This window comes from Sciurus carolinensis, chromosome 6 (genome assembly GCF_902686445.1).
Source record: "Sciurus carolinensis chromosome 6, mSciCar1.2, whole genome shotgun sequence".
In the NCBI taxonomy this organism is placed as follows: domain Eukaryota; kingdom Metazoa; phylum Chordata; class Mammalia; order Rodentia; family Sciuridae; genus Sciurus; species Sciurus carolinensis.
The window spans coordinates 157,946,241-157,961,347 of NC_062218.1; the positions used below are offsets into that span (position 1 = coordinate 157,946,241).

Genomic DNA, 15,107 nt, shown 5'->3' on the forward strand with positions numbered 1-15,107 from the left:
CCACCAAGCAGAAGAAACGCACAGGGCTAACTAAGAATGGGGCACATGAGTTGGGGACACGGGTTTCTGTGGCGTCGCCCAGAATTTCCCTGTGCCCACCAGCAGGAAAGCTCTCTGAGTCTGCCTTTCAGGGGTTTTGCAGAGGCTTTGTTACCCAGGCATGATTGACTCTTGTGCCCTTGGTCTTTAGCAGGCGAGGCAATCTCTGTCCTGCTCTCCTCTCTGGGCTGAAAGTTCCAGGCTTCTCACGAAGCCTCGGTCTTTCTGGCAATCAGCCCCATCCTGAAACTAGCAGAGGTCCACCAAGGGTCACCTGATCAGAACAAAGATGCTCCTGCATCTCCTTATCTCCCAGGACATCCCAAGGGCTTCAGAGCTCTTGTCAGGAACCAGTCAAAGACTGAATGTCTCCCTGTGTTGCAGTCAGGGTCGCAGCCTGGGGTGCAGCTCAAACCCCTCAAATCCCTTCCCCTCGCACTCAGTTTCTGCTGTGGAAAGAGGATGTCTGCTCTCTGCCTCTGCGTCCCAGGGTCTGCGAGCGCACCTGCCTGCCCTCCCACTGCTCAGCTCGGAACTCAGGGCCCTCTGCAGCCTGGCACCTGGCTGAGGGCGGTTAGGTGAGGATGCCACCTGCTGCCTGGAGTTGTAGGATACAGTCGCCCTCCACATCAGAGGCTCCACATCCGGGTGCAACCAACTGCAGATGGACATGCCACACAGTTGCTGGTGTGTCCCAGTTAGGCCTATGAACACGCAGGGACATCTTTCCCTGTCGTTAGTCCCTAAACTAAGGTGATAGGTAATGCCAAGCCACTTTATGAGATTTTCGATGTCCTAGAACTAATGTCCCTCAGATACCAGGGATGACTGTGCTTCTTCAGCTGAGCAGATGTTGGTTAGACAGTGGGAGGCACTTCCTAGCTCTGGGCATAGTAGAATACTGGAACATGTTATGCTGTAGTTTGGATCTGCAATGTCCCCAAAGGCTCATTTGTTAAAGGCTTGTCCTCAGCCTGGCTATCAGGAGTTGGAAATTTTAAGAGGGAGCACCTATTAGGACTTTTTAGGTCCTTGGAAGCATGCCCTGGAAAGGGTGGTGGACCCCCTCGATCTTCCTCTCTGTCGCTCCCCAGACAGAGGGGAGCGGTTCCACCACGATGTGCTAACCGTGGGCCCAAAGCAACATGGCCAACCAATCACGGACTGAAACCTGTAAAACTGGGAGCCAAATTAAACCTTTTCTCTTTATCTCAGGTGTTAGGTTTTTTTAATACATGAAAAGACATTTTATTATTATTATTAATGTTATTATACTATATATTAGTGACTACACTGGGTTGCATTTTCTCAAATGGCAAATGAGACACAGGATAACATTTCTCTGTGATTCTCCCAAGAATCTCAGTATCATCTGTCTTTTGAAGGATTCAGCTTCTTAACAACGTCTGTGATACCTTGAAAAGAAGAATATATTGTTCCTGAAGATACAACCATGCTTACTAGTAAAGACCGCTTTGCTAAGCTTTCCTATTACGGGTCCTTGCTCCGGGTGTTCATCTCTTCTTCTAATCTGGTTGTTCTCACTCGATCACGTGTTTCCTCATGATCGTGCCCGGGATCTGGTGGAGGGACAGGTTGAGTGTGTTCGTATGGGATGTCCACAGAGGATGGTGGCATCCGACTGTCCTGCCATCAGGTGTCAAAGAGAGCTCTACTTTGCAATGACTTTCAAGAGTCATCTGGAAGAGAAGGCTATGTGGATGTATGACAAATGCCAGATAAAACTCCATTTTGGACTAGAAATAAATGCTTCAAGGTAATTCTCTTTGCTATCCCCTACCCCGTGTATACAGAAGCCAGGAAGGTTCTACCCCAGAGGTCTTTGGAAGAGTCAATTGCTTCTGGGTGGCTCAATCCCACTTCAATCACAACTCACAGGTTTTACTGAGTTAAGTCACCATGGTGACTGGCTCTGCTTTCTCCAAAGTCCTTCCAGCCACGTGTGGGAAGTCCGAGGTGGGGTTGTGACACGTTATCGCTCTGCCCCTGCGGGCTCTTCTGTGTGTGCAATAGACTGTGGCCCCTCCGGTTGGCTAAAGCGGAGGCCTCTGCTGACATTGTGCTGGAGAGTGGTGTTTGGCCAGCAAGTTCCTGTTCATCTTTCAAGGGCTGACTCGAAGCATCTCCTCTCCTGACCTCAGCCCAACCGCTCTTCTTTCCCCAGTTGAGTGAGATGTCTCTCCTCTGAGCTGGTGTGGCCTCTTGTTTGACCGCCACTGGCCTATCCCCATGTTTTCAGTGCTATCCCCATGTTTTCAGTGATCTCCAGGGCACTGAGTTTCCTGAGGACCAGACCCTTGCCCCCGTCACCTCTCTCTGTATCCCTGGCACCAGCACTGGGCAGGTGTGGGTGGAGCAGGGGCTCAGAGGGTGCTGGCTGAATTGCTGGAGGGACTGATGGGGTGCTCATAATCATAGCCAGCAGGCGTCCCAGGGACTGGCGGTGTCAGAGGTCCTTATGAGAGTCGGGTCCCAGGTCTGCAGCCTTCCTCAGCCTCCTCTTACTCGGTAGCCTCAGGTCCTCAGGAACCGCATCAGTTCCTCAATTCCCAGATGCACAACAGGCTCGGTGCAATGCTCATCTGCATAGCGTCTTCCAGGTGGAACAGCCCTGAGCTGTGGGCACGAATACTAATGCACCCCGCAAATGCCATCCCAGAGAAAGAGCACCCTGGACTGTCAAATGAGCTCCCCAGCACCAGCCAGCAACCAACCCCCATGCCCGCTGGGGCCAGCTCAGGGCAAGAAGGGAACACAGAAACCAAAGTCAGCCTGAAGAGCCTCTGTCATCAAGGCAGTGGCTGGTGGCAGCCTGGGGAGGGAAACTCCAACCTCCTCGGGCTCGCACGGGCAGTCTTTGGAGGAGGAACAGTGCTCGCAGGGACCTGGAGAATAATTACGATCTTCAGCGCCTTCATTCGGCCACCTCTGGGTTCTGTGGTGTCTTCTAAGCCAGGACAAAGGCTCTCTGCAGCCACTCTTCCCTGACCTGGTAGCCACCCTGGGAGGGAGGATGCGTGGACGGCCCCACCCCCACCCCTTCTCCCTTCCCTGTCCCTCCGTTTCCCTTCCTGAGAGGGGAAGAGTTTGGCCTTGGAAGAGGGACAGAACTGGGGCCACGCCCTTGCCCTGCAGGCCACTCCCACCTCTCCGAGCCTTGGTTTACTGCTCTACGAGATGGAGCAGAGAGCAGTCCCTGCCTAGAGCCATGGCGAGGACCATTATGAGTAGCTAAGAGTTTCCCCGAAATGTCACTGTGCTCATAGCTTAAGTGGTTGAACTTTAAGTTCTATTCCAAGTTCCTTGTCTCTCAGAGAAACCGCGACCAGCTCGGGAAGCCCCTTCCCAACACGGCCTGATCATTTGGGGCTGGGCTTGTGGAGCATCTGTCAGGAGCAGGTTCCACCTCTGTGCAGCCTCCCCCGGCCCCGCAGGCAGGCCGCCCCCGATGTCCCAGCTCCTGTGCACTGCGTGAGAATCGTGCACCCGGGTCACTGCTGGGCCTCCCAGCCTAGACCCAATGCTGGCTGGCTCTCTGGGGCTTTCTGGGCCAGCCCCTCTTGGGGGCAAGGGAGAGAGTCTTCTTGCCAGGACTCCCCAGCCCAGCACAGCTACACGGGCTCTGGGTGGGGCAGGGTGGGGCAGGCACTTGGCAGATCTGCTCCCCCAGGGGTCTGCTCTCCTCAGCTCCTGGGTTCCAGGGATGAGTGGACCACCCACCCCCAGGCCTCACCCGAGGTCGACCAAAGACACAATCTCTGTCCCACTTACAGCCATGGGTACCATGTTGGTCCAGGCATTTTAGTTCATGCAAGACCTTTGTGAAAATTCAAGAAAGTGGCCAGTGTCATCTCTGCCCGGGCAGCAAACACCACAGGTCAAATGTGGGATAGGGTGTGTGGTCACAGGAAATAAGACACCTGCATGCATGCCTTACGGCCTTACGTTTCCTCACTCCTGCAGACCCTGCCCAGAGTCAGCCCTCAACACAATGGCAGACGCGACTCTTCTCCTCCCTGCCCTCCTCTGGGGCCTCTGCCCACGGAGGGAGACGGCGGTGGCGCTGGCGCAGGCGCACCGGCGCGTGGCTGGCATTCCACTAGTCGTCAGGGCTCCCTTCCGCTCCTCCCCTCGCCCTCCTCCCCTGAAGAGTGTGGTGTGCAGGAGCCCTGGAGGGAAGGCAGACCCGCGTGTACCTCGTAGGCTGGTGAGCGTGAGCCCCAGCGATAAGGCCGTGCAGAGGGTCGCGGGCCCTATGCACCTCCCCTGGCACCTGTCACTTGGCCTTGAGAAGACACACCACACACACGTGACCCAGTGACTTTCTTCCTCCCCAGAGAAACTACTAGGAGAGGTCAGTTGCAAGAGCAGCCTGGGGGGCTTAGAACTAGACAGGGAGGGCAGGCATCTGAGTCCAAGGCCAGCTCCACTTCTTATTTGCTGTGTGACTTTGGGCAGGGTGCTTAATCTCTCTGTGCCTTGGTTGCCTCATTTACAAAATGGGGGCTAATGAGAGTGCCTACCCTATGGGGGGCTATTGAATGAAGTGAGACCAGGACATGATCGGCACACAGTAGAGGGTGGCTACCATGGTTGACGTGATCGCTGTGTAAAGGAAGGAGGAGTGCTGGAGCCACCTACGCAGACGATGGAGCCATGCTCCACACACGCTTCAGGAAGCCCGGAGATGCTGACCCAGCCCTGCCCCGCTGCCCCGGCCTCTTCCGTTTCTCCTGCCTGGCCTGAATCACACTGCTATGGCTCAGAAGGCTGAGTACCTGGCCACCGCATCTTTCCTGGTCCCTGCTGGTCCACCTCCGCTTCCCTCCTGGCAGCCCCATCCTCTTCTTCCCAGTTCCCCCTGGACTTCTCCACCCTGGCCTTCACCTTCCTCAGCTGGCCCACGCCCCTGACCTTGGTGAGCCGGGACTTGGCTTTCTTCCTAGGACTCTGGGTGGGATTGGCCTGGTTGGCCAGAGTCAGGCTGTTTTCCCGGTGACTCAGTGGGAGACGTAATTCTGGTAGCTTCTTGGTAAAGTCTGGGATGTTCCAGTGAGTTCTTTACCTTCTCTTCACCCCAGACTGTGAGTTCCCCCAGGCAGTAAGTGTGCACCACTGTGACCCAGAGACCAGCTCCGTGTGATAGAGGGGACGCCTATCCAACCCCCTCACCGAGGTGGGACCAAATGAATGGAGGAGCGCAGGTCCGTGTCAGTGTTGAAGATGGCCTCTCCTTTACTGCTACCTGCCGGGCAGGGCGCTGAAGCACATGGTGCCACTTCTCAGTTATGCCTGTTTTACAGATGTTGAAACTGAGGCCCAGAGAGGTTAGTCACACAGCTCAGAGTGAATGCTTCGAATCCCTTCCTACCTTCTTTCCTCTTTCGTATGAGTTTCTTAACCGGTTGTCCATGCATGTCCCATGCATGTGACAGTCACCAACCCCACAAAACATGTGTGGGCTCATGGGGGGGATCCACCAGGGTCTTTAAATGTTCCTCTGGGCGCATGTGAGTTGACCCATCTGTCTCCCTCCCCTTCCGTCCACCCTCTGCCCAGCCCCACAGAGCCACAGGATCAATATTCAGGAAGCCTCTGCTTGTTCCTAGTCTAGTGCTGGCACCCACCACTGGTCTCCAGGAATATCCTTCCCCTCCCTACCTACCCCTCCCGCGCACGCGCCCAGCAGGATCTGGGTAACTCCGAGGGCTCTGCTGCCAGTGTCGGCTGCGTGGGCGGCTGCACTCTGTCTGAACTCTCCCAGCCCCCGGAGGAGACGGTTCCAGTGCTGGAGCGAGCAGGGGGATCCCCTGGGGCAGTGCAGCCGTCAGGACATGCAGGGCAGAGCCGGGGTCCTGGCTCCCACTCCCCTGCCGCCCGCATTCGTGCTGATCAACCTCGACAGATGAGGCCACGCGGCCACACTTGCCGCCTGAGGATGCGCGCGGCCCAGGAGACGCACTTCCCAAACCCAAGCCCTATCCCCAGGCCTCTCCTCCCTTCTAGAGAGATGGGGAAGACGGACAAGCACAGGGGGCCACAGGGGACACTGGGCACCTTTGTCACCACGATGACTGTCAACCTCACACCAGTCTGATACCCACATTGCTGAGGCTTCGTTCTGTTGGCAAGCATGGGAAACAGAGGCTGTCCAAGGTCAAATAACTCGCCCAAGGTCACACAGCAAACCTAGTATGCATGGTCCCATCTCCCTGAGTTGAAAGTGGCACCTACTTCTCTGACCCTCCAGGGTCCCCCAGCATCCCTTCATGTGCATGAGGTTCTCCTACCTGGCTTCCCCGAGAACCTGCCATGCTGGATTCATCAGCCCCTCTTCCTTCCCAGCAGAACTCAGCTGCTAACATTGAGTGGACTTGATGGTCCACAGGCCTAGGCAGCCGGCTTGCCCGTCTGCTTAGGGTAGCGCCCGGCAGGTAGATGACGCTCAGAAACATCTGTTGAATGAGAAGCTAAATGACCCCACAGCAGAGGATGACTACAGAGATTTGCAGGGACAGAGCCCTCTGCCTTCACTTGCCCCTACCCAGTTCTCACTCCAACCCCAGGAAGTGGTCGTGCCATGTGTCACGGAGGGGAAGCTGAGACCCAGTGCACATTTAGTCAGAGCAGCTTGAACCCAGAGCTCAGTGATGACGCCGTTTCCCCCGGCCTGATGCTCTCAGCTGGAGGGTTTGTGGATCACCCGGGACGATCTGGACCAGGCTAAGCTGTGGTGGATGGGGGCGGGGCGGGGCGGGGCGCGGTGCATGCGAGGCAGGGGGAGGCAGGGGGAGGCTGGGCCTTTGCTTTCTAAGCTGGCAGTCTATTTGAGGAGGCCAGAGTTATGCATGCAGAACATTTGGGAGTAGTTCAAGACAGCAGCGAGCACAGTGCTGAATGCACGGAATCAGGTGCCAACCACATTCCCTTCCCGAACTAATCTGAGTCTTTTAATACCAGATGGGGACCCTGAGAATAGATTTCCTATCAAACAGATGAAGAGCAAAGATGGAAGCCACGGGAAGGGAAGGGCTGCAGCTTACTCCTCGGTACAGCCCTCCAGTGCAGCACGATGCCTGGCCACAGATCAGCAGTAGCAGGGTCCCCTCAGCAGGGCACTCCACCTGCACCTGCACAGACCCTACGGTCATCATCTCCCAGCCCTTCCAGCAGCACCAGCGGGCGGGTATTAACGCAGTCCACGGGAGATGACAGTCACGCGCAGAGAAAGCATCCACCATGGCCAGCATCACACAGCAAAGGGGCAGGATCCAGGATGGGGTTTCACTCTAGCAGCGTCCCAAATCCAGACTGCATCCGACACCATGGTACTTCCCTTTTTGGTGGGACTGAGTTCACCGTCCACAAAAATGGGAAAAAACCTGGCCAAGGGAAGAACCGTAGGAAGGAAGGAGAAGAGGAAGGGGAAAGGGAAGGAGGGATGGAGAAGTGAATGGGGTGGTAAGGAGGGAGAGAGGAAGGAAGGGGAGAGAATGGGAGGGGGACAGGCAGCTGGCCTGTTGCAGAGACTCAGAGGAGCAGCTGCATGTTTTACCAGTCCCCCTGCTGTCCCCGCTGGTCTCGCCCCTTCCTCCCTAAGCGGGCCTGCCTGGAGGCTCCTGTCAGGGAAGGCCTTGCCTCCGAGCCTTCCGGGGCAAGGTCTGGCTTGGAGGGCTGTGTTCTTCTGCTGGGGCTGCCAGAACAAAACGCCAGCGTCTTAGACAGCAGACATTCACTCCCCACCCTCTGGAGACTGGAAGGCCAGGGTCAAGGTGCAAGCAGGACTGCTGTCTGCAAGGGCTCCCCTTAGGGCCTCCAATGGCTGCCATGCTCCATGTCCTCACAGGCCCTCTTCTGCAGGCAGGGGCGGTGGCTCTGGCATCTCTTCTTGGAAGAGCACAGAGCCCCATCCTTGTGGCCTCATTTAAGCGGAATGACTTCCTTCGAGGTTCAGTCTCCAAACGCAGCCGCCATGGGGCTGGGGCTTCAACCCAAAAGATGTTGGGGAGACACAAAAATTCAGTCCACATCAGGGCGGGTGAGGGAGGGGTCAAAGCTGGAGGTGGGGCATGGGCTAGGGGGCCTTCCCGAGTAAGGGGCCCAGGGCCACTGCAGCTCCGGGAGGATGGCGCTGGCCAGGTCACCTCGACCAGTAGGCACGGCAGGGACAGCACCGCCTAGGGCTCTGCGGCCAGTAACTGGTGGAAGGCCCCTCAGCAATCCTTCCGGGGCTCCTCTCTCCCCCACACTTCTCTGCTCTCTGCTGCAGTTCCTCAGAGCAGGAAGCTGTTCTGCCATCACCTGGATCCTTCTCGCCCTTCCCCCATGTGTTCCTGCTTAGACACATTCTTTGCCAGCACCTCCTTTGTGAGCGGGTGGCGTCTGCCCCGTGGTGTGGTGCGGTGCGTGGTGTGCGCGTGCGTGCGTGGTGTGCGCGTGCGTGCGTGTCCATCCGCGGGCAATACCTACGCCCTAGGACCCCGTCAGGACTACATGGGCTATTTGCATGTAAATGTCTGCTCAATGATAAATGTTCCAGAAATCTTTGTTAATGAATGAATGCACGAATCTTCACATGGGAGACTGTGCTTCTTCCTTTAAGGGACAAGGACGATCTGGTCATCACCAGTTTTTATTTACTAAGCGAGTCACCGAGCAAAGAAGCTGGTTCATTCATTCATCAGCAGAGACTGACTGCAGCCCCCTAGAAGCCAGGGGTTAAGCAGGCCCATGGAGCTAGACCACACTGGCTCTGCCCTCTAGGGACTCAGTCCCCAAACAGGCAGAGAAGGACAAGGAGAAGCAGGGTGGTAAAAGCTCTGCTGGAAAACAAACCCTCAAGTGCCATGAGAACCCCAAGGGGACACCGCCTCAGGGCCAGCAGGATCTCCTGGAGGGGATGAACACTTGAAGACCTTCAAGGATGAGCAGCAACAGGTCTCCAGGTGGCAGAAGGGACAAGGGAAGCTCTACGCGGGGGAATGGTCTGTGCAAAGGCCCTGCAAAAGACCCGGGAGGGCACATGTAGGGAACAGTGAGAGGTGGGTGTGGCTATCCTCCTGGGAGCCCCAGGGCACAGGGGGCTTGACAGAAGCCAGGCCACAGAAGCCGGGCAGTTTGGACTTCACCCTGCTGACTGCTTCATTCCCACGGCCCAGAGGCAGCGACTGTGAAAAGCTCCAGAGGCACTTTGCTGAGTCGGATCTGCACAGTGGAGCAATTGGTCAGCCCTCTGTCTCCTCAGTGGGTTGAGGGAAGAAAGGAGAGAATGGCATCCTGGCTGTGTGTCACCTCCCAAGGGCTGTCCTGCTCACAGGCATCCAGGCTGCCTGGAGATGAGCAGAGCCCCAGGCGGGGGCGGCCCATGCTTCTCCAAGACGTCCTCAGAGGTTGCCAACGACCCCCGGAGACAGCCGCATCCTCTCAGCCCAGAGCCCTCCTCTGTTCCCAGAGCCCTGGCCCTGCTGGTGGGTCCTCTGGAGACTCCAGGCTTCAGTCCCACCCCACACAACTTCCCAGCAGGGAGCAGAGGAGGGAGGCTGGAGAGAGGCAGGGCCAGCTGCTGTCCAGCTCCTTTCCAGGATTCCAGGGCTCTGATGCACAGGCCGCCTTAAACTGGTAGTAGGAGAGTGAAGGCTTTGCATGTGGTGGGACACAGCAGGTGTCGCCAGCTCAGTGGCCCTGAAGCACCCTCGTCTGCCAACAGGAGGGTCCCCAGGAGTCTGCAACAGAGCCCTGGACTCTGAGTCCTAGCCCCGCACCCTGGCTGGGCAGCTTGGGGCAGGTGCCTAGCCCTCAGCACGCCTCCAGAAGACCAGGCCTCACCTGCCTGACTCGGCAGACCGCTGGATGGGCATCACCTGGGGTGAGTGGTCTCACAGCAGTGGCTATCACAAAGGATGGGCACATTCCCTGAGGCACACAGTAGGACTCATGCTGGCATTGGAGAAAACATTAAGCACTGTGCAGGTGAAGAACACTACAACAGCCCCAGGGCAAGTCACAGGCCACCTGCAGCCTTGAGAGGGCAGCTCCCAGGGTCCCTGCATCCCTGGGGCGAGACTGTGCCTTGTGCAGGGGACCGGAGCTGGGGGCCTCTTGTACTGTGCACATCTGCATGCTTGTGCGTGTTTTGGGTGAGGTCTTAGAGATGCATTGTGGGTTGAGGGTCTGTCTGTGTATGACAGCATCGTCCGTGGGCTTGAGGGACCTGTGCCCATATGTTTGTGAGACTAAGTGTGCATGTTTATGAGGCCCTATATTGGGGAACTTGGTGAACTGCAAACATGGTGATATTTGTGTGGCTGAGAGGAAAGGAGCAGGCGGGGCTCCAGGAGCAGCCTGGAGGATCAAGGATTCTTATGGCAATCAAAAAGGGTGTTAGTGGGAACCCTGCTGCTCAGGTGTGAGCAAGGGGTACTCCTCAGCCTCCGGAGGGGGATCCTTGTCTTTCAGCGCAGGTTGATTCACTCTTTCCTCCTGTGCACCCACACTTTGCCCTTTGAGCAAAAAATAAATAAATGGAGATGGAACTTGGGGTTCTTGAAATCTGAAGGAAGGCCTGGCAGCAGGTAGATGGCTTCCTAAATTCAGTCATTGCCCCCGTGCACACAAGCTCAAGCCCTGCCCCATAGCTGATGGCTGCTAAATTCTTGCGCCCATCAGTGAGAAAAGGGCAAAACATGAAGGAGGGAGCGGAAGGGGAGACACAGAAGAGAAAAGAAAGGAAAGGCCCCAGCTCCTTCCCCCTCCCCAATTCCCTGGCCTTGGAGGATTCTGCAGGCCCCTCAAGCCCCCGAGGAGCGGGAGAGCGCCCTCTTCCCAGGACCACCCGGTTGGATGCGCGCTTTCCACCCTCCCAGGCGAGCGGGGCAGGCTGTTCCTCACCCCAGGAATCCAGGCAGTGGGTTACATATGATCTTCTCCGAAGTCAAAGGAAATCAAAACGCAGCACACACAGGGACACAGGCACACGCACACACGCACACGCGCGCGTTCTCCCGGGGGCAATCTGCTGCCCTCGAGCCCCACCCACCCGCCGGTGCCTAGCCCGGGGTGCGTCTGCACGCGCCGACCAGGCGCCTCTGCCGGGCGTCCCGCGCACGCCCGGGCGTCTGGGGCGCGCAGGTGTGGGCAGCGGGGCGGGCGCCCCTCGTGCAGCCCGGCCGCCCTCCGCGGTGACCCGCCGGCTGCGCCTCGGCCGTTCACACTCTCGCCCGGAGCGCAGCGGCGGGCGCGCGGCGGCTCCGCTCGCGCCGCGCGGGTCCCGGCGCTGTTCATTCATGATTGGTACTCGGCCCCCGAGACCCAGCCCGAGCGCCGCCAGGGAGCGCCCAGGGGCGGGCGGAGCGCGGCTCCCGCACCGCACGCGGCGCGGGCTCGGCAGCCTCGGCCGGGCGGGCGCCGGCCCCGTGTCCAGCGCCAGGCAGGCTCCGGGGCTCGGTCGTCGGCCCTTGGCGAGGGAACCGCCGGCTGCGTCCTCGCTCCCGGGAGCCGCGGCGAAGGCTGCCCGAGCCGCCGTCCCTGTGAGTCAGTGCATGTGCGGGGCTGAGAAGGAAGCCAGCCGCCTCCCGGCGCCCCAGCCCCACGCTCGCTGCGTTCCAGGCTGCAGGCGAGCTGCCGGGGCTTCGGGCTTTCTTCCTCTTTCCTCCTCTCGTTCGGAGTAGACGAGGCACACTGGTTTCCTCTCGGGGGAGGGGAGGGGCAGGGCCCGGGTCCCAAGTCGCACACAAGTCTTCGCTGCCATGGGGGCCGTCATGGGCACCTTCTCGTCTCTGCAAACCAAACAAAGGCGACCCTCTAAAGGTAAGCAGTCCTTCCTTTTGTTCGCCTGGCTGGGTTTGGGGGTTCTGGGTGCTGAACTGGGGTGCACCATCTGCCTCCCTGAGTCCGGACCCACCTCTCCACAAGGAGCCCAGACAGGATCTTGTATCCAAAGGAGTAAGAGACCGGTGGGAGGGTTGGTGTGAGTACCCAGAGGAGGGAGCCGGAGTGGGTGCTGGACTCAGTGGCCCCTGGACCTCTCCGGAGTACCAGGGGCCGGGACCCTCCTCCCAGGGAAATCACCAGGAGCAGGAGGAGGCAGATTCACAGGTGGAGGTAACTGGATTCTCAGGATGACAATGTTGGGAAGCTCTGTTCCCATGACGCCTGGCTTCGGTGCCACCCAACAAGGGTGCTCACACTCACACACTCCCCATGTGATAACACCAGGCGCAGACCTGGTAGTTCCCCACCAGGGAGAGGGGGCCAGCTTGCCCACCCTGAAAACCTCTGCAAGCCAAAAGGAATCAGCTGCTGCCAGGTGGTTAAATTCCCAGCACTCATGTCCTGGTGCAGGAGTCAGTAGGAGCAAGGGCATCTCACGGGCATGCTGCCAAGGTCTGGGACCACAGGGCACTGTCCAGAGGGGGCTGAGAGGGGAGTGTGCATTAACACTTAAGAGGCATCATATGCTGGAGTCCCTCCTGCTGTCTTTTCCCAGTTGAGCTGGGTAGGCCGTGTCACCAGGGAGTTGTCGAGGGGTCCTTGTGAAGTGGGCGCTGTGGTGCACGGTGCGGGCCTCCTGGCCAGCAGTTGGAAAGTTGCTTGTTGGGATAGAGAGCCGGGGAGCAATTACGGAAAGAGAGTGATGGGTTTGGTTTTGGTTAATGTTCATATGCCATTGTGAAAAGCAGAAGGATTTTAAGGAACCTGACACTGAAATGTTCAAGTTCTGCCTTTGGAGCCAGATCTGGTTACAGGTGGGGCTATGCTCACACCCCTTGTGCTGGCCAGGGCTCAGAACTGTACTGAGCGGAGCCGCAGTGGGCCACAAACACAGCGAGTCTACTCTTAGGGCTTGGTTCATCTCACCTTGGTGGGAACCAAAGAGCTCCCCAGGAGTGAATTGTCCTTGAAGGCCCTGGGAAGAAGGGGTCCAGGCTCCTGGGCTGGTCCCCAGAGATATCAGGCTGGCCGAGCACCGAGGAAAGAGTTCCTGGGTTCAGATCCTAGGAGGTGAGACTGGGTCAGCGTTTTCAGCCGGGTACACAAGAAGAGGCTTTGGCCCATTCACCAGCTGAGTTCCATGTCCTGGTGGCAGGGAGGGACTGGGTGCCCTTTTCTTAGTCCTATGCAGGACAGGTCTGTCCGCAAACCTTGGCCCGGGGCTTTGACCTGCAGAGCCCCACCTCTCACAGATCCTGGGATGTTGCTTGATTGGTGACAATGTTCAGCACCAAAGCCAGGACCCGTTTCCCTATCTCACCACCCTGAGGTCCCAGAGGTCAGGGGATTGTAGAGACAGGAAATTCAGGAGGTTGTTTTAAAAGTACTTTCAACACCTGTGTTCCCCTTAAGAGGCAGTTAGGTGTCACAGAACAATCTCAGGCTCTAGAGTCCAGTGTCGTTTGGTGTAAATCCCAGCCCCATCGTCCTTTCCCTCTGTGACCTTCGGCAAGTCCCCTCACTTCCCAAAGCCTCAGTTTTCTTATCCATCTGATGGGTGGGAATGCTGCTTTCCAAGGGTAAACTAGGTATGTAGGAAGTGGAGGGAGGGAGGACCCTGCTTCTTACACTGCACTGGCCACGGTCACCAGCGACCCACAGGAGATGGTTGCAAGGATGAGAGGATTGAGTGAGTGACAGATGTGGAGCTCTTTTAACAGGACTGGGGACAGCAAGAGCTCAGACCTTGCCATCTACCACTCCTTTCTGCTACCTGAAACTCCAGGTCACCCTGAATCAATTCCTGCAGGATTCTCAGAGGCCAAAGCTCTCTGCTTCTCTCTCCCAGAATTCTCAGAAAGAGAAGGGGTTACCGGCATTCATCATGCCCCTACTGTGTGCCTGGTACAGTGCTGGGTGTTTTATCCACATGCTCATTTAATCCTTATAACGAGATCCTGGCAGGTCCAGGGCCACTGAGCAGCCCCAAGACAAGCTGCCGTGTCCTGAGTGCTGGTGCTTCCTGCCTGCACAGAGTGTGTCCAGGAGGGCAGCTGCCGGGGAGGCATGCAGCTGCCGTCAGAGTCTTCTCTCACTGTTTGCTCAGTGGAATGCTAATCAGCAGGAGACCCTGATCTCCAAGCTGCCTCCCTTGGAAGGGTCTTCTGCTGATTGGCATTCCACTGATCAAGACACGAGGGCAAGTGGCCAGGTGGTTTTTCCCCTCAATGCCTTGGTTTCTTTAAAAAGAGGAAGTTACAGTAGACATTTTCTTAGCTTCCACTTGGTTCTCGAATTCTAAGGTTTTGATTGTTGATGCTGTCACTAGAGCAGCTGCTGGGATCTCTGAAACGCTGGGCTCAGATCTAATTAGATGCAGTCAGAAGAGAGTGGTTGGGGTTTTCAACTGAGAAATCAGTCCCCCTGCTGGGTTCAAATCCAGGCTCTACCACTCACTAGCTGTGTGACTAAGCCTTGTTTTCCTCAACTATAAAACAGGGACAGTAGTAGTTACTATCTTAAAATAGCTGTTGAGTTGTGTGCAGTTTAAGGATAATGCAAGTCAAACACTTAGCAGAGACTCTGCTGCATAATAAGTGGTCAGCAAATTTTAGATACTATTCAGTTTATGGTTCTGTTGTTTGGAGCTTCCATATTCCCAGAGTAAGGCTACCCTGGAAGGAGGCAGTACCTTTGAGAGTCTTAACAGCCGGAATCTGGAATGTTCTTCCAGTCCCATTCAAGTACCTAAGACCAAAATCCTGGGCTCTGAGACCCTGACCCCTTGCTGCCGTCCCCAGCTGATTTCTGCTTCTTGCTGGTCCTGAAAAAACATAGCCTGCTCAACTAAAACCTTGAATGCTTTGAAAATATAATTTGCAAATACATACATGTCTTTAAAATAGGCCAAAGACTCTGCATGATTAGTGCTGCAAAGGAGTGCACTTAGCCCAACTGGGATGCTCAGGGAGAGGTCCCTGGAGGTAGCAGAAATCTCAAGTAATTGAAGAGCTCTGCCACTGAATAAAAGCCTTCAAGTTCACTTTCCAGCCTTCTTTCTGCTTGGGATCTTTGTGAGTCTTTAATTAAGAACTGGTAAAGCCATGCTTCCGGGATTT

The 15,107-nt window shown here is 56.8% G+C and overlaps 1 protein-coding gene across 4 annotated transcripts in view; it reads left to right on the forward strand.

The window, feature by feature from the left end:
- The window catches only part of Kcnip1 (potassium voltage-gated channel interacting protein 1), a 308,710-nt gene that overhangs the window by 100,769 nt on the left and 192,834 nt on the right, over window positions 1-15,107 (forward strand). Inside the window, exon 1 of one of the 4 annotated variants that reach the window (XM_047555182.1) lies at window positions 11,131-11,865. The exons of 2 other annotated variants lie outside the window; for them this stretch is intronic. In XM_047555182.1, coding sequence (XP_047411138.1) covers window positions 11,805-11,865 — 61 coding nt within the window. In that variant the 5' untranslated portion in view covers window positions 11,131-11,804. Of the gene's footprint in view, window positions 1-11,130; window positions 11,866-15,107 lie in introns of those variants that run through there. One more of the 4 variants, XM_047555184.1, reaches the window with a different exon arrangement.